The sequence below is a fragment of the Dromiciops gliroides genome, chromosome 1, assembly GCF_019393635.1.
Source record: "Dromiciops gliroides isolate mDroGli1 chromosome 1, mDroGli1.pri, whole genome shotgun sequence".
NCBI lineage: Eukaryota > Metazoa > Chordata > Mammalia > Microbiotheria > Microbiotheriidae > Dromiciops > Dromiciops gliroides.
The window spans coordinates 498,096,409-498,119,359 of record NC_057861.1 but is presented as its reverse complement, the minus strand read 5'-3'; the positions used below and the strand labels follow the sequence as shown (position 1 = coordinate 498,119,359).

The 22,951-nt window shown below is 37.3% G+C and overlaps 1 protein-coding gene across 1 annotated transcript in view; it reads right to left on the bottom strand.

Moving 5' to 3' along the window:
* FANCC (FA complementation group C) overlaps window positions 1-22,951 on the bottom strand; it is a 197,524-nt gene that overhangs the window by 149,982 nt on the left and 24,591 nt on the right. Inside the window, exon 3 of the mRNA XM_043977297.1 lies at window positions 598-809. Coding sequence (XP_043833232.1) covers window positions 598-762 — 165 coding nt within the window. The 5' untranslated portion in view covers window positions 763-809. The remainder of the gene's footprint in view (window positions 1-597; window positions 810-22,951) is intronic.

Sequence of the window (22,951 nt, the reverse complement as noted above, 5' to 3'; positions counted from 1 at the left end):
AAATCATTTTTACAAGTGAAAAGATTTTACATAAAAAGTAAAAATAAAAAATCCAAAATATGTACTAAACTAAAAACAATTATCAAAAAATTAATAACACTGAAAATCCTTATATAATATTTATAATACTTCTCAGTGATCTGACCATGGTGATTTTCAGCTTAAAGTTGCTATAGTACAGAGTAACATTTGCATGTCAGCAAGCTCTTCAAGATTTAAGGGATCAGTTACAATATAACAGAGAAATACCTTTAAATAATCCAATTTATGACCTGACAACCAGGATCAAATTCTTGTTTACTCTAAAGAGAGGGGTTTTTTAAGCCTACTTGATTGGTCAGGAAGTCTCATGTGACAATATAACCAATCAAGAAAAAAAAAGACTTCTTTTCCAATAAATCAGGGACTCCGGAAGCACATTCTTGTTTGCATTACCTGTGGCTGTTTCCCCAATTTGCCTCTCTGATCCAGTAATACATTAGGTCAATACCACAAGCCTCTTTGCTACCATTAGCTTTCTGACTTGCTGAAATCTGGGGTGCAGATTGTTTCTGAAGCTGTCTTCAAAACATTTCATTCTTCCAGTAAGCTACTTACCATATGTTTCAAGGTTTCATAAATCTGCTGCAGGAACTTCTGTAATTGAGGCAGGTGAAGGCAGACATCTTGCTGGGATTCCAAAGTAGTGGTCTGGCCCCACGCAACAGCCTTATTCAGCCAAAACTCAAAGTTCAAAGGAAGGTCTTGTGTATCCTGAGCCATCTCAAATGGGAGAAAAGGCAGAACTTCAAATAGTCATGTTGTTCTGCCTACAATTCAAGAGGAAAAAAGGTGATAGTTGGCAAATATCTAATCCGCAAAACAGGAACATGTCAAAAGTATTATTCCATCTCCCTGCCCCATACACTACAACACAGTTAATGGTAAAATTATATGGGGCTAAAATACTAATTTTTTTGAGCTTAAAAAGAAGAAAGCAAAAAAAAAATCACTGGTAGAATAATAATTGCTTCACAATGTGTTTTGCAACTAGAGATCTGATTTTTTAACCATATAAAATTTTCCTCACTAGAAGAATCATTAAGAGCAATAAAGTGATATGCCATAATGTATCACTATATGCACACAGTAATACTATGTGAAAATCACAGGGGATAATACTTTACATATTCTTTTTTTTTTTAAGTGAGGCAATTGGGGTTAAGTGACTTGCCCAGGGTCACAGCTAGTAAGTGTTAAGTGTCTGAGGTCGGATTTGAACTCAGGTCCTCCTGAATCCAGGACCAGTCCTCTATCTACTGCGTCACCTAGCCACCCCTACATATTCTTTTTAAGACTGAGCTATTTACTTTTAAGTAGTCTACATTTAAAACAACATCTCCCCCCCCCAACCTTATTCATTTTCATTAAGAAGCTTAAAATACCCTATAGGAAAAAAGTTATTTTCTGGAGTTTTTATGTCTACCATTGGAGGTTTTGGTGCACTATAAAAAAAAAATCACTTCTTTACTAATCATTATATAATGAACTTACTTATTTTACCTTTTTTCTTAATATAATATGAAAGGTATAACAAAAGGTTCATTTGATATGCATAATCATATTTATTTCATTCATTAAATATACCATGCTTTATATCCTTGATCTAAAATCATTCATAGAAATAGGATATAGTTGGGTAAAACAGAGTCAAATTATGTGTACGTATTGAAGGAAGCAAATGCTTCTAATTTAGTTCTAAATTCGATAATTCTAAAATTACTGAAAATCCAAAAGTCACATGTATAAGATCACATAGAATGGAAGGGATATAGTCCAATACCCTCATTTTGCAGATGATGAAATTGAGACCCTCTGAGGGTAAGTGACTTTTCCAAAGTCACACAATTAATGAACAAGTATTTAAACAGTACCTACTATGTGCTTTGGGGTACAAATACAAAGAATAAAACAATTGCTACTCATAATAAGTGTACATTCTAATAGGGGAAGCAAGCACAGATGAAAATATATGCACAGCATAAAAGTAAAATTAATACAGACATAAAGTAGTTAAATTAGTTAAATACAGGTAATTTATGAGAGAAGGGGATAGGAGGTAGGAGAAGATGTTGGACTGGGGGGTGATTGGTCTAAGTCTCATGCAAAAGATGGGCATGCTGGTGCTTGTTGTTGCTCAGTCATGTCTGACTCTGTGACCCCATAGTCCTTCTGTCCTTCACTGTCTCTCAAAGTCTGTCCAGGTTCATGTTCATTGGTTCAATGGCACTATTTATCCATCTTACCCTCTGCGAGCCCCTGTAACGATTGGAATGACGCCACCTGCTGGATACTTACTGTAGAAGAGTTCTGCCCATGAAGGGAAGGTCTTTGAGGGCAAGACCAGGAGTCAGGAAGTGACGCGGGCTAGTGGGAGGAGGAAGGAAGAGACTGGCGCTCAGTCTCGCTCTCTTTCCTGAGGACGCTGGCGGAGAAGGGAGCTAGAAATGTGCTCTCCCTTTAATAGATAGGAATCTAGGCCTTTCTCTCTCTCTTTACCAAATTCTTATTCTCCTTAATAAATGCTTAAAAGTCTAACTCTTGCTAAAGCTTGTAATTGATTGGCGACCACTCATTAGATATTTTAGACAGTTTAGCTAGAATTTTAGCCCTTAACACCCCTTTGCCATTTGCCTCCATTTTTTCTTAACATCAGGGTCTTTTCCAAGGAGTCCAGTCTTCTCATTATGTGGCCAAAGGATTTAAGTTTCAACTTCAGTATCTGATCTTCCAGTGAAGAGCCTGAATTAACTTTTTTATTAAGTATTGACTAGTTTGATCTCCTTGCTGTCCAAGGGACACTCAAGACTCTTCTCCAGCACCACAATTCCAAAGCATGGATTCTGCAGCGCTCAGCTTTCCTTCTAGTCCAACTCTCACAGCTATACATTGTTACTGGAAAAAACACAGATCTGACTATACAGACCTTTGTCAGCTTTTTGGTATGCTGTCTAGATTTGCCGCAGCTTCCTTCCAAGGAACAAGTGTCTTTTAATCACATGGCTGTAATCACCATCTGCAGTGATCTTTGAATCCAAGAACATAAAATCTGACACTGCTTCCATTTCTTCTTCCTCTATTTTGCCAGGTAAGTGATGGGATCAGGTCTTAGTTTGGGTTTTTTTTTTTATGTTAAGCTTCAAGCCATCTTTTACACTCTCCAGAATCAAGCATAACAAATTGAATGCTTCTCCACAAGAGAGCTTTTCTAATCCTGGAAGCCATCTATTTTACATCTCTCCCAAATTCTTCTCTTCTCCAAGATAAAATCACTATCTCCTTTAATCATTCTTGTTTCTCTCTCTTAATATCTTATTGTGTACTTTGAAATCAAAATAAGAAAAAGGAAAAGAAAAAATAAATGTTTTTATCAAGAATGAGTCCAATCTCACCTAATCCCAATTGCCTCACAAAAAAAAAGTTAGTCCAATCTCAGCCTTACCTTCCTTTCTCCTCCCTAAAAAGAGGTACTAAACTTAAAATGGGATTTCAAAGTATTCTACATAGCTTTTGTGAACAATTAACCATATGTTCTCAACTTGAAAAGGAAGTCATGTTTTAAATAAATAAGTGCAAATAGGCATGATAGTATAACTATTCTACTTGCTTTTTCAAACGCTGGTTATGTCATAGAGAAGTACTTTCTAGCTATAGTAATTTAGTTTGCTTCAGCCTGTCTTTTTTTTTTTTTTAGTGAGGCAATTGGGGTTAAGTGACTTGCCCAGGGTCACACAGCTAGTAAGTGTTAAGTGTCTGAGGCCGGATTTGAACTCAGGTACTCCTGACTCCAGGGCCGGTGCTCTATCCACTGCGCCACCTAGCCGCCCCTTCAGCCTGTCTTTTAAAGAAATGTCAAATAACACACAGGAGAAGTCAATATTATTGAAATGGTAATAATTAACACCATCTTGTGCAATTCTGTGTGTGTGTGTGTGTGTGAGTGTATGTATGTATGTATGTGACCCTTTCTTATCTCTGAACAAATGTTGTGACAAATCTAAAAATGTTCGATTATAATTTTGATGCAAGTTTTCAAATGTCCTTAGGGAAGTACATGCTAAAAAATGAGTAAGGTGCTCCCTTGGTTCTACTCATTTCACTACACATTAGTTCATGTCTTCCTAGGTTTCTCTGAATTATTAATATTAAGCATTTCTTAAGAATATAACATTCCATTATATTTGTGATGTTTAAAATCTAATGTGGGTTCTAACCTGCCCCCCCCCCAGTTTTGGGGGGAAAACTGGCTAAGATTTACTGATAAATTCAGCAAGAGTTTAGGCTTTTAAGGATTATTAAAGAGTAAAGACAACACATGGGATCCCGTAACACCAGAAAAGTCTATCTACTTTCTAATTACTTTCATCTCTTTTTCTCTGTCCGCCTTTTCTGTCTCCCACCAAGCCAAAGTCCCAAACGAAAAGAGGCCCTCTCTTTTTCTCTGTCTCTGCTGCCACACGCCAGTTCCTGAACGAAAAAGAGGAAGATCCATTGAGACAACCTCAGCTTCCTACTTCCTGTCTCCCTCCCTAAAAGAGGAGGTCCTTCAAGCTGATTGGTTGAGAGTGGTCTCCTGTTGATGGTGTAGTCCACAGCCTCTGAGAACAACACCCCACTCAGGGCCAGCCAGGTGTGGTCTCCCTTTGATCATTCTTAAGTAGGTTCTCAGTCAGTTTCTCAGTCTCACCCAATTCAATCAATTCCAAATCAATTTTCAGGTGGGGCCCCTGGGAGTCTGCCAAATCCCATTACTCTACTACATATTCATATACCATACTTTGCTTAGACATTTCACAAATAATGTGCCCTTGATGTAGGAGGCAAAAAAGGGTTAATAGAAAAATGTTCTACACTTTTCCTCATTTAGAAGTTTTCCATCTAATTAGCTTCCATGATTTTTCTTGTACAAAAGTTTTATGTTTTATATAAATGTAATTGTCTATGTTGGGGGCAACTAGGTGGTGCAATGGATAGAGTGTGCCATGGTTGGAGACAAGAAGATACCCCTTCCTGAGTTCAAATCTGGTCTCAGACACTCACTAGCTATGTGACCCAGAGCAAGTCACTTTAACCCCCCTTGCCTCAGTTTCCTAAAGAAAAAACAAAATAAGTCTCTATCAGTCGAGGAAGAGCTTAACAAATAGTGATATATGATTACTAGCAGTGGGTATCTCTCCAGGCTCTGTCCTGGGCCCTCTGTCTTTTATTTGGTGATCTCATTGCTTCCCATGAATTGAATGAACAGCTTTATAAAGCTGATTCACAGATGTATTTATCTAGGCCATCCTCCCTCCTCCCTCAATGACTGTAGTGTCTGACTTGTCTTTTCTACTCCAAATCCTGTCTTCATAATAGGGAACTTCAACATATATTGTTATATTGCTTCAAATACTCTAACTTTCTAGTAGATTTAGAAATCTACTCAGTTCTCATCATCAATTACTTCTACTCTGTAGCGACTGGAATGATTTCAACTGCTGGGAAGTTACTGTAGGAAAGCTCCGCCATGAGGAGAAGGCATCTGAGGGCAAGCCATGCGACTTTCCTTGGCATCAAGAAGTGACGTTTGCTCGTGGCTACTGTCAATCAAGGCTACCAGCCAATTAGAGATGTGTGTGCAAGTGGATGGGATGTTCCCAGTTTCACAGGAGGCTTGTGGGATGAAGGAAGTGTGGCTCACTCTCTTTCGTGAGGACTCTCGTGGAAAGCAGAGCTGGAGACATTAGCTCCCCGAGAGAGACAGCTGAATCTAGGCCTTTTCTCTCTCTCTCTCTCTCTCTCTCTCTCTCTCTCTCCACCAAGTTCTTATTCTCCTTAATAAATGCTTAAAAGTCTAACTCTTGCTAAAGCTTATAATTTATTGGCGACCACTCATTAGATATTTTAGACAGACTAGCTAGAATTTTAGCCCCTTACAACTCCAATTCAGTTATACACTGAGATGGTCATATATTTGATCTTACGTCACTCATAAATGTTCTTTTTCCATGGTTATGAATTTTTAAATACCTTTACTTAATCATAATATTTTATCATTCTTTAGTTCTCTGGGTCTTCCAACCTTCAACTGTTTTGCATCCTCACCAGGACCTCTATTTCCTCTACCCCTTAGTTTTTTTCCAAGGCATTATCTCTGTCTACACTGTCCTTTCCCTATCATGATGTCTTGGTAAAATAGTTCAGTTACATTCATGTTCCTTGCCCCTTATCCTATCACCAATCACACCTTGCCAAGCCCCAATCATAGATTACCATGTGTACTCTCTTCAAGTGCTGATGAATAGAGGTGGAGAAAATCACAAAGTTGTGCTAACTGGTTTCATTACAAATTTATTCTATGTAACTCAACTCTGTCCTCACCAGCAGCAAAGGAATTCTTTTATACCTCTCAAATCAAATATCTGTTCAGGGGTCAGAAACTATAACCCATGGGCCAAATTTGGTCCTCCCAGATCTATTTTTGTACAGCCTGAGAGCGTAAGAATGGTTTTTACATTTTAAAATATGTCTTGTGGGTTGTGGGTTGTACAAAAACAGGTGGCAAGCCAGATCTGGTCCTCAGGTCATAGACTGAGAACCCCTGCTCTAACCCAATAACCACAGCAAGCCTTTCCACCCTTCTTGTGTCTCTTCAAACGTTCCTTAACACTCTCTTCCATTTAAAGGTACCTTCCTTCTACTACATATGTATTTTTTATGTGTGTATGTATTTATGTATCTTTCTCTCCCATTATTATATAAGCTTCTAAAAGAAAGGAACATCCTGTTTTTGTGGTTTTTATTTTCTTTCTATCCTCAGTCCTTAACACTACACTGTCCCTGGAATGAAGATTATTTGGCAAGGAGTTAGGTATAGGAAAGACTGCAAAGGTAGGAGGGGATATGATAGGAAGGACTTTAAGCAACAAAGTATTTTGTATTTGATCCTTGAGGTAATAGGGAGTCACTGGAGTTTACTGAGTAGGGCAGTGACATGGTCAAACCTGCACTTGAAGACAATCACTTTAGTAGTTGAATGGAAGATGGTTTGCAGTAGGGAGATACTGGAGGTCTCTCAAGATCCAGGAGCAGGCTATTTCAATAGTCCAGGAATGAGGTGATAAAGACCTGCACCAGAGTGGTGGCAATAATTTAAAAGATGTTGCCTTGGCAATGGATTAGCTTTAGAGTGTGAAACAATCACTATCTCTCAGGAAATGATGGCTCCCAGGCCTGGTGTTGCCCTCTACGAGAAAAATAGAAAGTGGGGGGAGGGTTTAGGGAGAAAGATATTGAGTTCTGTTATCCACACGTTGAGTTTAAAATTTTTACTGGACATGGAGTTCAAAATGTGTGAAAGGCAGTAGGAGATGCAAGACTGGAGGTGAGCAGAGAGGTTGGGGCAGGATAGATAGACTTGACAATGTCAGCATAGAGATGGCAATTAAATCCATGGGAGCTGATAAAACCATCAAATGAAGTAGTTTAGAGGGAGAAGAGCCAGCCCAGGATAGAACCTTATGAGGCACTTATGATTAGAAAGTATCATCTGGATAAGGATCCAGCAAAAGAGACTGAGAAGGAGTAATCACATAGGTAGGGGGAGAACGAGGAGTGAGTGGTCTCCCAAAAACCTATAGACAAGAGGTTATCAAGAAGGATCAACAGTGTCAAAGGCAGCAGAGAGATCAAGGAGACTAAGGATTGAAAAAAAGCCATTGGATTTGGCAACTAAGACATGGTTGGTAATTTTGGAAAGAGCAGCTTTTTGGTGGAATGATAAGGTCAGAAGTACTTGTTTACACGCAGAGCTCTCCTGCCTGATCTCCAAGCTCCTGTGACAAGATAAGTCTATTCCAGCATACCAGTCTTCTCCCACAAGATGCCTTGTCGATCCTTCATCTGAACTGCCCAAGGCTCTGAAAGGACTCTACCTTAATGTCAAAATACTTTGAAAATCGCTCTAAATTTTCACTTAATAAACAACCTTCCTCCCAGTTATACCCACCACATCACAATGATTCTGAATGCTTGCAGGTCATCATCCAAACCCTGTTCCCCACTCTCCAGTACCCAATTCCTTATTCCCATTCCTCTCCATTCAACCCTCTGCCCCATCCCCTGGGTCTCCTTGCTCCTCACTGGAACTTAGAGGTTCTCTCCCAAATGAATATGTCATCTCCACTCCTCTCACCCCAACCTCTCTTTTAATTTTAGTACCTTCTGTCTCTTGACTATTTGCTATTTGTTCTGTCTATAGCTTCTTTGTACCTAATTGTTTGGATGCTGTCTTCCCTATTATATTGTGAGCTCCTGGAGAGCAGGGACTGTCTTTTGCCTATGTATTCCCAGCACTTATGCCAGGAACATAGTAGATGCTTAATAAATGCTTATTGCTTGCTTAGTAAAAGTAAATTGACTAAATGGATGCCTTTATACCTTTGATTAATTGATTTAATCAAAAAGTCTGGCCTTTCTGTGTTTAACTGTAGTAGTGTGGATCCTCACGCCTACATTTGCAGTTATTAAGTTATTAAGAAGCAGTAAGGGTTACTGGATAGAGCATTGAAGCTTAGGTCAGGAAGATTTGAATTGGAATCACACTTCAGACACCTTCCAGCTTTATGACCCTGGTGAAGTCACTTAACCTTTTGGGCTTCAATTTCCTCATCAATAAAATGAAAGAACTGGATTTGAGGACCTCTAAGGTCCTGTCTGACTCTAACTCTGTGATTCTAGGAAGCTGTGTGTCTTGTTGCATCCTGCAACACTGCATAACACAATGGCTGTGGCATTGAAAACTCAAGTAGCTAAAGACTCGAGAATTTTTTGAAATCAAGCTTTGAAGAGTTTATTACAATCTAAAAGGTAAAGTAATTTGTCTAGGGTCTTCTGTATCTAACAAGTATAAGAAGAGGAAGTCAAACAAATGCCCTCACTCCAAGTCCAGTGCCCTTTCCATTCATCAATGGGTACAGGATAATTATAATAAATATCATAGGGCAAACCACTGAAAAGAAGACCAAAAAACTCGCAAACACTAAATGAACTCATCACAAGTAGGAAACTTTAAGGCTGGCTAAAGACTGTCACCATTTAACAAGAGAGATTAACTGCAGACTACAATCTCCCTCAAATACCAGTGTAAATCATATTTGGAAGCCTGCCAGGTACACCGTATTTGAAATTTTCTTTCCTTTTGTCTCTGACATCTTCCAGTCAGACAACACAAGAATTGAGCCTAGACATACCAAATATGGCTCATTCATCCATCTGAAGTAGCAACCTTGCAAAGAGAATTTTTTTCTGTATACCCCTTTGGCATAAATCAATTCAAGGCTGCCCCCTACCCTACCCCAAGTCCTAGAATAAAGTGCCAAATGCAGATTTATGGACAAAATACTGCAAAACACACTGATTATGTAAGACTAAAAATAGGAAAAGCTAAATACCCTTAAAATCGATTTAATCAACTAGTCACATGTTAGACAAAAAAGAAAAGAAAAGAAAAGAAAAGGAAAGGCAGTGGTCTCCTTAGTAAAAGGCATTTATTTAGAGCCTAGAAGGAGTATCTTATGTGCAAAAGCATATATTTACCTACCTGTCAATTTGAAAGCATCTCTATTCCCCTCTAAAATCTTTATAGTGATCATTCTTAAATTGCTGAAAGGTTAGACTTTAAAATGTTTCTTACATATGTATCTTTGGTTCTTGGAGAAAATGTTTCTGAATTAGGCAAATTTACTTTTCCTTATCTGAGTGAAGTGGTTAAAAGAAAATACATGCTAAATGTATTTTTTTTCCTCTAAAATCAACTGCTTTCTTTTGCCCAGATGACCTTTTTTGAAAAGTTCCACTAGGAGGAGCTGGCTTTTCCTCTGTGTAGTCAGAAAACTGTTATTTGTTCCTGAAACAGTCTAATCAAAAACATGGAACTGGCATTCAAAGATAATTTCAAAAAAACCTCAAAAGTAAATAAAACTGTATATTTGAGGCATTACTAGCACAAAACTTTAATCCCAAAGATGAGTATGTACAGTCTATAGACAGCCCAAAAGAATTAAGGTAATTAAATCTCACATTTTAAACTGTTTAGATAGAAGGGGGATTACTCCTCTCAGTAATGTCCTTTATATCTTGGAGAGTGTTAGCAATGTACACTTCCAAAAATAAGGAAAAGCTTCCAATTCTCTCTCCCAAGATTAAGTTCGTGACACAGAAAGATAGTCTATAATATTACAATACCCTTTAAATTTGGCACCACTACATTTATAGTACATAAAAGAATAAGCTACTCAGGCAAGAAACAATCACTATATCTTACTTAGTCTTTTATTTTCTCCACCTCAGTTAATAGATGAATGCATATATAACTGAAGTATATAAAAATGTGTTTGTGTGTCACATATATATATATATATATATATATATATATACATATACATACATACACACACAGACTTTAACAAATCAAAACTAGAGTTAGTCAATCCATAATTATTTAAGTGCCTTTTATGTGCCTGGTATTCTGCTAACTGCTGAGGGAGGATACAAAGACAATAGTAGTTTCTGCATTCAAGGAACTAAAATTGGAGGAGCAGGATGGGTTGGGTAGAATCAGACAAAAGAAACACATACACAAAAGCTATGCAAAAAAATTGAGTGGCTACTGGCAAGTGGAGGGGGAAATAAGGAAAGGTGATGGGGGAAGAGTCCAGTGTGATGAACTGCAAATGCCCTACTTGTAGTACTAAAGCCATTTTCTCATTTTTGTATAAAAGCATTTAGTGCTTCCGTATTCAATTTACTTCAACATTTATTATTCACTTACTGTATGTAAGGCACTGTACTAGGTAATGGGAATATAAAACCAACAAATAGTCATTTCCCTCAAGTTGCTTATTGGAAGAAAGTGATTAACATGTGAGTGGAGAAAAGACAAATAACAAGATGTACCCAGTGAAAAACAACCAGATCTAATAACTAACTGATCAGATATGGATAAGGGACAGAAAAGAATCATATATGAAGCTACAACTGTGAACCTGAGTGACTGGGAACATGGCAATATGGCTAGGGGAAAAAGGGAAATTTGGAGAATAAAGTTAAGGGAAAAGATGTTCAGTTCAATTTTGGGCAGGTTGAAATTGAGATGCCAAAGGGACATGGAGATACAAAGCGTAGCAGGGAGTCTGTGGCACAAGACTGGAGTTAAAGACAGCAATTAGTGTTGCATAGAGAGGTGAGATTCATGGTCATCTCTGTAGAGAAAATGACCGAACAAACAAGAACTGCTATGATCACTAAAGGAAAGAAGTAGAGAGAATCCAAGACAGAGCCCTGGGAGATAGTCACACCCAGAAAGTGGTCTGTTGTTGTCATTAGTCATTTTTCAATTGTGCCTAAATCTTCATGACCCCTTTTGGAATTTTCTTGGCAAACATGCTGGAGTAGTTTATCATTTCCTTCTCTAGTTCATTTTACAAATTAAGAAAGTGAGGAAGAGTTAAGTGACTTGCCTAGAGTCACACAGCTAATAAGTGTCTGAAGCTGAACTGAACTCAGGTCTTCCTGACTCCAGACCTAGCAACTATATCCACTATACCACCTACCTGCCCAGGGAAGTAGAAGAGAGATGATAAACCAGCAAAAGAGGCTGAGAAGGTACAGTCTGGCACATCATACCCCTGATGTTTTTCTAAAAGCAATGTCACAGAAGTCAACTGAGGAAGAATCCAAGAAGAGTAGAGAGTATGGAAAGTGGCAGAGGGGTCAAGAAGGATGAGAACTAAGAAAAGACAGGTTATTTGGCAGTTAAGAGATCAATGTTAACCTGATGTAATAGAAGCATTATCTACTAAGCAACAGAAGTTAGTTTTTCTCTAAAAAAGCAATGAGATTGTCCTCAAGATTAAATTTATTCATAGGACTTGAGCATAAAACAATGACATAACTTCCTCAGGCATTCTTAACCTGGAGTCCATGAATTTGTTTTGTTTTGATTTCCTTTGTAATTTTATGTATTTTCTTTTATATATTTTAATTAAAACATTATTTCAAAAGTGGACAATAGGCTTCACTAGATTGCCACAGACCCAAAACAAAAAGGCCAGAAATGTAAATGGGATGTTTTTCATCAATCCCTGCTATTTAATCTCTTCAGGGATCAGCTCAAGTGCCTCCTCCTTCCCCAACACTATGTTTTTATTTTGTCTATACCCTATATTTATTTAAAAAAAATATTTAAACTCCTTACCCCAAGAACATAAGCTCTTTGAATACAAAATATCTCATCTTTGCACTTTTATCTCTAGCATTTGGCACAATGCCTGACATATAGTAGGTGCTTCAAAAATACTTAATTGATTTATTGAAGACTTGGTGTCACATAAAATATGATAAAGAATTTTACTTTTCCAAATCATTATCTAAATAATTGCTTTTTACTATAACTAAAATCAATGACTATTTTTCTTCAAAGCAATATGGCAGTAAAGTTCTGTGCAACATCACTGGACTTGGAGTTCAAAGATACAGGTTCTAGTTCTCCAACAACCAAATCACAAAATGAATTAGCTGTGGTATGATGAAAAGAGCCCTTGATTTCAAGTCAGAGTGGCTGAGCTCAAATTTCACCTGTCAGTTACGATCTGTATGGCCCTGAGCACTCCACTTAACCTCTCTAGTCCTCAATTTGCTCATCTTTAAAATAAGAAAGTGGGACAAGATGGCCTTTAATGTGCCCCCCATCTTAGGAAATCTAATCCTAAACTCTTTACCCTATCTGCACATTAGTTTCCTCATCTATAAAGAGGAAAGAGTGAATTATATGATTTTTCATATCCCTTCCAGATCTAAGATCCTATGATAGCTTTATTAAATAGAAATCAGTAAATTACATTTCATGAATGTAACTGAAGGAAAGCAATCCCAATCAGAAAGAAAAAAAACCAAACCCATTTCAACAATGTCTTTGACACAGAAATTACTTAATAAATGTTTGTATTAATCTATAAAATAAAAGAAGAGGGCTGGATTTAGATGATATTTAAAGCCCTTCTGGTTCTAAGCCTATGATCCTATAATCTTGATCAACTGGGCCAGAAGATCATTTAAAAAAGAAGAAAATATACAGGGGAGATCAAATATAAGTGATATTTATATCACAGCCAAGGTAAAGTTGATTCTTTTCAATAAATTATGATTTAAGTAACAATATCAATGTCAAGGAGTCTCCTCACCAGGAATGTCCTATACCAATGAAATCACATCTCTTCTTCCTAGCCACCCTGCTTCTTCCCCCAAAGTATCAGTTACACTGTTCCAGAGCCGTGCTTTTAATACTTCTTGTTTCTGATATAGGCTTAAATATTTCTCTGTAAAACTTATTTAATTGAATAAATGATAGAGGATTATTTCTGCAGTCTTCAACATTAACCTTTATCTGAAGCTTTCTAGCATAGACAGTTCTAAAAATCCTGACATAGATATCTACCCTTAAACAATTAAGATAATTTTGATGGCTATGAGTCATCTAGCTTTGTTATGTTTTATTGATCTGGTGAGGGCACTATATTCAAGAGACATTGTGTGTAACCTTTAGTCTTGCAGAAAAAGGAGCATCTTATTGGTTATTTGTAACCATATTTGTGCATATTCTCATTCAGCATTACTCAAGGTTTCTGTTACAACTAGCAAAGTGACAAATGCAGATAAAAGCCTCTCTCAAACAATTATTTAATTAATTAAGAATACTACCAAACATTAGCCCATCTGGTACATGTATATGCAAAAAAAAAAAACCCACCAGATTAGAAAATCAAGTTACTAGCTGTGTGACCCTGGGCAAGTCACTTAACCCTCATTGCCCACCCCCCCCAATCAAGCTAAAATGTTGAAATTGTCACCTTTCATTTTAATTTTTCCCAAACAGGATAACCACTGCAATAGGAAACTCAAATTACAAAATACTTTGTAATACTTTTTTGGGAAAAAGTAATTCAAAATGAATGAAGAAACCCAACCATCTAGGGCACTGGTCAATCAAAAATAGAACGAAGTTCAACAATATCAAATCATAAAATAAGGAATGACTAGAAAGGTATAGCTAAAGCAGAAAACAAAAAAAATTAAAAGTAAATTATAGATATTATGAAATACTGCAGTAATAAAAAAATTAAAAGAATCCTGGCAAGAATATAGAAGTAATTTGACTATATTCAGCACTGTTCAGTTTTAGCCTCTATGTTTTAAAACTCAAAGGGCTAAGAAGGATCTTAAGGTTCTAAAAACAAATTGGAATGTCCAAAAAATAATTCAAATATTTCAATAAATTGCACCGGAATATGCATGAGACATATTGACTTTTGCTTTTACCTGTTAGTGGCTTGGAATAATGCATATGATATAGCTTTTCATTTAAAGAACATTTGTTTCTCAGTGTTGATGAACAGGCAGGAGAGACTGATCACTTCTCCAAACGTTGGAATTACTCCAACTCAGGGCACCCCCTGCCTAGGTAGATCCTTAATAAAACACAGGATGAAAACAGGAAGCCAGCATAAGGAGTAAGACACCAAACAAAAGTATTCTCTGACAAACCCCTGCCATACCCACAAATCCCTGAAGTAGTCCCCCCACCCCCGCCCCTCCCAAGACTGGGATCAGTTTGGAATCTGAGGAAAGTAAAGTCTAAGAGAGGAGAGTGGGGTCCAAAAGAGGTTAAAAAGGTGGAGAAACAGCTCAACCACCATGATCCCTATGAATAGGGGAAAAAACTTTGTCCAATTCTGGTGATCAGAGAGAATAAATAAGGGAGCAAAGGCTAGAGGAGGAAAACCAAGCACCAGGTATTCTGAAGGGGCAGGACTGGGGGTAAGCATAGTTTCAAAAAGGACATGAAAAACAATCCACAAAGTGGTTGACAAAACCAAATAGAAGTTGACTGTTTTAATGCAGTTGTTAAATGAACAAATATTCATCTCAATAGACAGACAAGTATTTTGTGACAAGGAAGAATGAGTCAAAAATCCCCTGAAGAAAGTGAAAGTATCATAATATATTTTCCAAGTTCCCCTGAAACAACAATGGTACATCTTTAAAAATAGTTTGGTTTGGGGCAGCTAGGTGGCACAGTGGATAGAGCACCAGCCCTGGAATCAGGAGGACCTGAGTTCAAATCTGCCCTCAGACACTTGACACTTACTAGCTGTGTGACCCTAGGCAAGTCACTTGACCCCAATTGCCTCACACACAAAAAAATTAGTTTGGTTCTTTAGCAATACCAGATTTTAAACTTATACTATAAGGCAGTAATTACTGGTAAGAAATAGAAAAGTAAATGAGTACAATAGAGTAGACATAAAGTACACAGCAGGAAATGATTACAATAACCTTGTGGTTGACAAATGTAAAGATTTAAGCTTTGGGGATAAGCTTTTGAATAAGATTTAAGCATTTTGGTAAAAATTGTTGGGAAAGCTGGAAAGCAATCTGGTAAAAAAAATTGGTAAAAATTTACTAAGATAAGGTAAAAACGGATACATGACCTTAACATAAAGGGAGATATAAGAAAATTAGAAGGCCATGGTACATGTTACCTAATAGCCTCATAGACAGGAGAACAAGTTATGAGTACATAAGAAATAGAGAACGTTGTCTAGTATAAAATGGATAATTTCTATTACATTAAATCTAAAAGATTTTGTACAAATAAAACCAACATAGTCAAGATTAAAAGGAAAACAGAAAATCGGGAGAAAAAAACCCTTTATAGACAATTTCTCAGATAAAGGTCTTATATCTCAAATACACAAAGAACTTTGTAAAATTTAAAAGAACACGAGTCATTACCCAATTGATAAATAGTCAAAGGGTATGAACAAGCAGCTTTTCAATGAAAAAATCAAAATTATATATAGTCATATGAAAAAATGGTCTAAATCACTATTGATTAGATAAATGCAAATTAAAACATTAAGATATCATCTTATATTGATGAGATTGGCTAAAATGATAGAAAGAAAAAGTGACAAATTTTGGAGGAAATATGGAAAAATTGGGACACTTATTTATTGTTGGTGGAACTGTGAACTGGCCCAACCATTTTGGAGAGCAATCTGAAATTATGCCCAAAGAGTTATAAAACTGTGTATACCCTCTGACATAGCAATATCACTATTAGGTCTGTTTCCCAAGGTGATTAGGGAAAAAGAAAAAGATCTTATATTTTCTAATATTTATACAGTCTCTCTTTGTAGTGGCAAAGAACTAAAAACTGGGGGGATGTCTGTTAATTAGGAAATGGTTAAAGAAGTTGTGGTATATGATTATAATGTAATACTATTATGCTATAAGAAATGATGAGCTGTTTGATTTTAGAAAAACATGGAAAGACTTGCATGAAATAAAGAAGAGTGAAATGAGCAGAACCAAGAGAATGTTGTACACAGTAATAGTAATATTGTTCTAAGAACAATTTTAATGAGTAATTTTGAGTATTATAAACATTCAAATCAATTACAAAGGACCTATGAAAGAAGATGCTATCTATATTCAGAGAAAGAATTGAAAAATATAAGTATATGTAGGATGGTTTTATATACACACACACACACACACACACACACACACACACACACACACATCTGTGTCCAATGGTGGCCTTCTTTAGGACAAGGTGGGGAGGAAGGAAGTAAAGAAAGTACACTGTAGAGAATAAGAAAAAGCTTAGAAGGAAGCACAGGAAAACCAGGGTAGCTTTAAGAATGATGTGTAGTATTTATGACATGGTTTTATATTGAATCCTCTTTTTATGTTGCTCAATATACACATAAATGTTCTCTTTTTTTGGTCTTTTTGTATTTATATTAAAAATAAATAAAAATGTTTTAAAAATATTTTGGTTCAAAAGACCAAAAAGAACTTAGTGAAAATATCTAGGAAATAAGGATAGAAGTTAGAGTCCTCAAGGATCAGTTCAGCAAATCTAACTAAAAACTAGAGAACTCAGAACAAAAGACAGAAGCAATCTCCATAATCCCAGATACTCCAAAAGAGAGAATGAGAGAAAACATAAAAATGCATAGATAAAAGGGAAATTACTGCCACAAAATTTTTGAAAGATTTAGAAAGGATTAAGATTTAGAAAATGATGTGACAGATCTATAAAACAAGAATGTTAAGTTTGAAAATAAAATGAAAAGAGATAAGGACCATAGGTCTTTGAGGAAAAAAAAAATCATAGAAAGGAAATCCTCAATACCATGCCCTAAAAAAATTACATAGAAAAATAGCCAAAAAATTTTAGAAACAGAAAACAAAATACAATAAACCATGAGAATCCATAGCAGAGCAAAAACAAAAAGCTAATACAGATAACCACGGTATAGGGACCAATTTTTTTTTTTTAAAGGCCGGTACTCTATCCACTGCACCACCTAGCTGCCCCAGGACCAATTTTTTTTTTTTTAGTGAGGCAATTGGGGTTAAGTGACTTGCCCAGGGTCACACAGCTAGTAAGTGTCAAGTGTCTGAGGCTGGATTTGAACTCAGGTACTCCTGAATCCAGGGCCGGTGCTCTATCCACTGCGCCACCTAGCTGCCCCCCCCAGGACCAATTTTTAATTGGGGAGTGTTAGCTAGGCGGGTCGCCACAATATTGAGGCAAGGAAGGAGACTGACAGCCTCCCTCAAAACAGAGCAGAATTTATTTAACAAGAATGAACTTTAAAAAACGCAAACAGGATCAGTAAGATTAAGGGAAAGGAAATAAAATGGGGAAAGTGAAAATGATACAGCCTGAACAACACCACCCCCAGGAATCAGCTTAGAACACACAGCAGCATCCTGCCACCTTCCAGCTTCAAGCTAGAATGGCAAAAAACCCTCCCTTCTTCCCAGCAGACCCCAGGCTGATCACACACACAGCCCCATGCCAATTGGCTGGCCACACTGACAGTTACATGACTGCCCTCACTGGGTTTCCAATCATTTTAATTTTGCCAGGCCCATGTAGGTGTCTGCGAGTGGTGATGATGTGAGGTGCCAGCGCCATGGCAATGGCTACAACCAGTGGGTGGAACACCATGCAGTTTGCGGAACCCCAGGCTGATTCGCACACTGAGGTGTTTTTTAAATTCTAGCCAAAAGATGGGGTCATAAAAAACTCAAATAACAATTAATTCTTTACATTGGTCATAAATTATAAGCACCAAAGGAGGATTACAGGAAGAAGTACACTTGCCAGAGATGATCTTTACTGTGATGGAAGAGGATCCAGCACAATGTCCAGGGTGAAGAGGCATTTCCTAAGGAAGCTGAGGTTCACCATATACACCTGTTTGTTGCAGATACCATGCTTGTTGCATTAAAATGCAAAAAAGCAAAGAATCTCTTGGAAGAAATGCGTAACCACTAAAAAGAGCTTTGCCTGAGTATTCATGAGAAAAAGGAGTTGAAGAATGTCTATTGCCCAGATTATAACACACAATGGAAGATACAACCTATAAGGCTTATCCTCAGTATGTATATCTTTTTTTTTAAACTTTGTTTTTTTGTTTTTTTTTTAGTGAGGCAATTGGGGTTAAGTGACTTGCCCAGGGTCACACAACTAGTAAGTGTTAAGTGTCTGAGGCCAGATTTGAACTCAGGTACTCCTGACTCCAGGGCCGGTGCTCTATCCGCCTCAGTATGTATATCTAAGACAGACAGAACAAATGGACAACGAATCGGGTCCAGAGTTAAAAAGGAAGAAGTAAGGAGTCTGAATTGCTTCAAGAAATTGCAAAGTTCCTTTAATGACCAACAACTTCCCTCAAAAATGAAGGCACATCTTCTTAACGCCAATACTGTACCAGTATTATAATATGCCTATGAGGCATGAATGCAACAGTCTCTGAAGAAATGAAAATGATAATATCACACAGAGGATAATGAAGAAGTGAACAATGGGTGTGATCAGTCTGCAACATATAATCAGTGAAGAACACCAAAGAACAGAAATAAAAGACATCATTAGTGAAATGAATGACAGGAAAGAAAAGAAAATGGTCACACAGAAAAGGCAAGGAAGTTATTCGATTGCATTCAATGCTGGGTACCACACTTTGAAAAGGACATTAATAAATTGGAATAAGTTTAAAAGAGATGAAAGGACTAGAAATGATACCATAGCAATATCAGTGGGAAGAACAAAGTCTATTTAGCCTAAAGAAAAGATGGTTTTGGCAACACATGACAGCTCTCATCAAATATTTGAAGGGCAAACACATAGAATGGATGACTTGTTTTATTTGGCCTAAAAGGGCAGAACCTGAAACACTGATAGAAAGAACAAAGACAGATTTCAGCCAGATAAAGGAAAGTCTTCCTAACAATCAGAAGAAAATGTCGCCTCAGGTTAAAGGATTCCTTTAACCTTAAATATATTTAAGCGAAAATTGGATGACCAAATGTGAAGTATCAAGGACATAGTAGAGGGAATAGGTGTTAGTTGGACTAGATGCCCTTGAGATGCCTTTCAATTTCTGAGATTCTATGAGACTTTCTTGGGGTGGGGATGGGGGGTGGGTACTGATATTCAGGTTGAGCCTTAAAGTATTAAAAGGAATTCAACTGACTTCCAGTGTGTAAGTCACAAAAAATAGTCCAATCAACAAGAGCAACTGATGTGGAGTTCTATGCGAAAATTATTAGGGAGACTGGTGGTTCCTAAGCAATTGGATCCAAGACATTCCTCAGTCATTCCTCTACTTACAGACCTGTGAGGAGGCAGGGAGGTTAATAGAACTTGAAAGGTCACCAAAAATGGGTTACAATTTATGATTGTTCAATTTCAGATGAGGGAGAGGGGGAAAGTGAGGGGGGAGGCAACTCCTATTATTGGCTATGGGAAATGTCCATCACATGGGCCACTAAGCCTTTGTCAGCAGTCCTTAGAGATTTCCAGCAGCAGCAGTATTCTGGGGTTTTCCACAGCTTATAAGAGTTGTAAGAACATTCGTGACAGTGAACAAAGAAAGCAAGGAAGCTGTGGCTTTTTAAGCATAGTCCACTCATAGTTTACTTATAGGAGTAGGGGGTAGCACTAATATAGCAAATTTCTAACACAAGCTAATATAAATCCTTAGAGCAGGCCTAAGAAATAAAATATAACTTTATCCTATAAATCAATTAGAAGTATAATTATTAATACAAACTGGGTTAATTATGGCATTCTTAAAGTATTAACTAGCATAACTAAATCAAACTTAATACTAATCTCCTTAACTCACTAATACAATCACTGATACCCATTAACTTACAATGAACTGAGTAAATACTGATTAAATTGAGTAGGGGGTATCAAAATTGTTTTCACAAGTAAGTATTATATCACCAAGTACCTACTGGAAATCTCAAACTGGATATACCATAAACACCTCTTAAACAACAAGTTAATTATCTTTCTCCCAAAACCCTTCCCTCTTCCAAATTTCTCCATTATTGTCAAAAACAAGATTATAATCTCAGTCATCAAGAATTACAGAGTTGGGGCGGCTAGGTGGCGCAGTGGATAAAGCACCGGCCCTGGATTCAGGAGTACCTGAGTTCAAATCTGGTCTCAGACACTTGACACTTACCAGCTGTGTGACCCTGGGCAAGTCACTTAACCCCATTGCCCCGCAAAAAAAAAAAAAAAAAAAAAAGAATTACATAGTCGGTATCATCTTCAACTCCAAACTTGTACTCATCACTTACATCCAATTTGTTCTTCTGTGGAGATTATAATTGGCCAATCTGCAAAAAAACAACAACACTGAGGCAGAGCTCTGATCTAATGTCACTTTACTGAAAGGTCCACAGTTCCCTCTAATGATGTGGACCTCAGATTTTCCTCATGATCTGAGATGCCCCCTTCTTCCTGGACTTTCTTTTTATAGGGTTTGATACTCAAATATTCAAGAGGCATGGTGAAATACAATCTCATTGGTTGATAAAACTTGCTCTTAAGGGACAAAAATGGCCTATCAGCAAGGGGTCACAGGTTGGGTAAAGCATAGGGCATTTCCACTGACTAAGTGGTCAAAAGACAGTCATAAGATGGTCACTTGCTCATGTTGGACAAGAGAAAATGGTCCAAAAGTACAAAAATAAGTTGGGGGGGGCGGTGTTCTGAAGAATCATGGCATTTAACCCATGATGGGTTTAGGCATGGAATTTGAGCAAAACAGGACTGTGATACCTTTGTCAGCATTCTTGTGGTTGTGCAAGTGAGCCAAATAATTTGGCAAACAAGTAGTGGACATTACATTAAAGTCTGAGCCCTATTATAAGAACCTATCTCATCTAATTAGCCCTATATAATTTGTGTAAAATATGAAACTGATTGATACTAATTGGAATAGAGGTCCAAATAAATTATCTTAGTATATGTCTGACTCTTTGTTAAGTGCTATTGATACAATGAAAGGAAAAAACATAGTTCCTATTCTCAATGATGGGGAAGACATGCTAAAAACTATGTATATGTGAGAGAGTGTAAATGGGAGATAATTTCAGAGAGAAGATACTAGACTGTGGGATTTGAACTAATTTTTCCTGGATGTAATTGGGGTTAAGTGACTTGCCCAGGGCTACACAGCTAGTATGTATCTGGATCTGGATTTGAATTCAGGTCCTCCTGACTCCAGGGTCAGTGCTCTAGCCACTGTGCTATCTAGCATCCCCAATTTGAACTCATTCATTTTTTTTAACAACAACAACAAAAACTTTAATGATAACTTCTGTGTAGATGGCTTCCAAATCTCCCAAATGAGGGGCCTTTTGTTTAGGCAGTAGCCCATTCTTTCTCAATTAATTAGTTTGTTTATTTAGAGTTCTGAGTTCCAAATTCTATCCCTCTCTCTCATTCCCTCCCTTCCTACCCTCCCCTGAACTAATTCTTGAAGAAGGTTTAAGTGAGGAACTACATGAGCATTTCAGATAAAGGAACAAGTGAAAATGAACAAAATCTATAAACAGAGTGTAGTGTGTATGGAAGTATAAGACGGCCAGGTTGCTAGAACATAAAAGACATGGTGGGTAATAAAATGTAAGGAGAGATGGCAAGGGACCAGGTTATGAAGAACTTTTTGTATTTGAGTAAGAGAGTAGCATTGTCAGATCTGTGCTTTAGGAGACCACCTTAGCAGGTGAGTGTAGGATAGATTGGAATGGGCAGACTTAAGGCTGCACCACCACTTAGAAAGCTATTTCAGTAGAGCAGGCTTGAAGTAGTTAGAGTTTGTACCAGGTGGTGGCTGTGTGAGCAGAGAGAAGATTGGTAGATGGTAGAAATTATTAATAGTTGGAACAGATGAGGTGAGTGAGTGTATCAATGATGACACTGAGAAAGGGAAAAGGACCCACATGTTCAAAAATATTTATAGCTGCTCTTTTTGTGGTGGCAAGGAATTGGAAATTGAGGGGCTGTCCATCAACTGGGGAATGGCTGAACAAGTTGTGGTATATGAATGTAATGGAATTCTATTGTGCTGTAAGAAACGATGAGCAGGCAGATTTCAGAGAAACCTGTAAGGACTTGCATGAACTGATGATGACTGAAATGAGCAGAACCAGGAGAAGGTTGTACACAGTACATTATGTGTTGATCAACTGTGATAGACTTGATTCTTCTCAGCAATACAATGGTCCAAGATAGTTCCAAAGGACTCATGATGGAAAATGCTCCCCAAATCCAGAAAAAAAAAGAACTGTTGAATCTGGATGCAGATTGAACCATACTATTTCTATTGTTTTTGTTGTTGTTTTTCTTTTTTGAGGTTTTTCCTTTTTGCTCTGATTCTTCTCTCATAACATGACTAATGCAGAAATATACTTAATGTGATTGTATCAGATTACTTGCTGTTTTGGGGAGGGGGAGGGAGGGGAAAAATTTTTAAACTAGAAATCT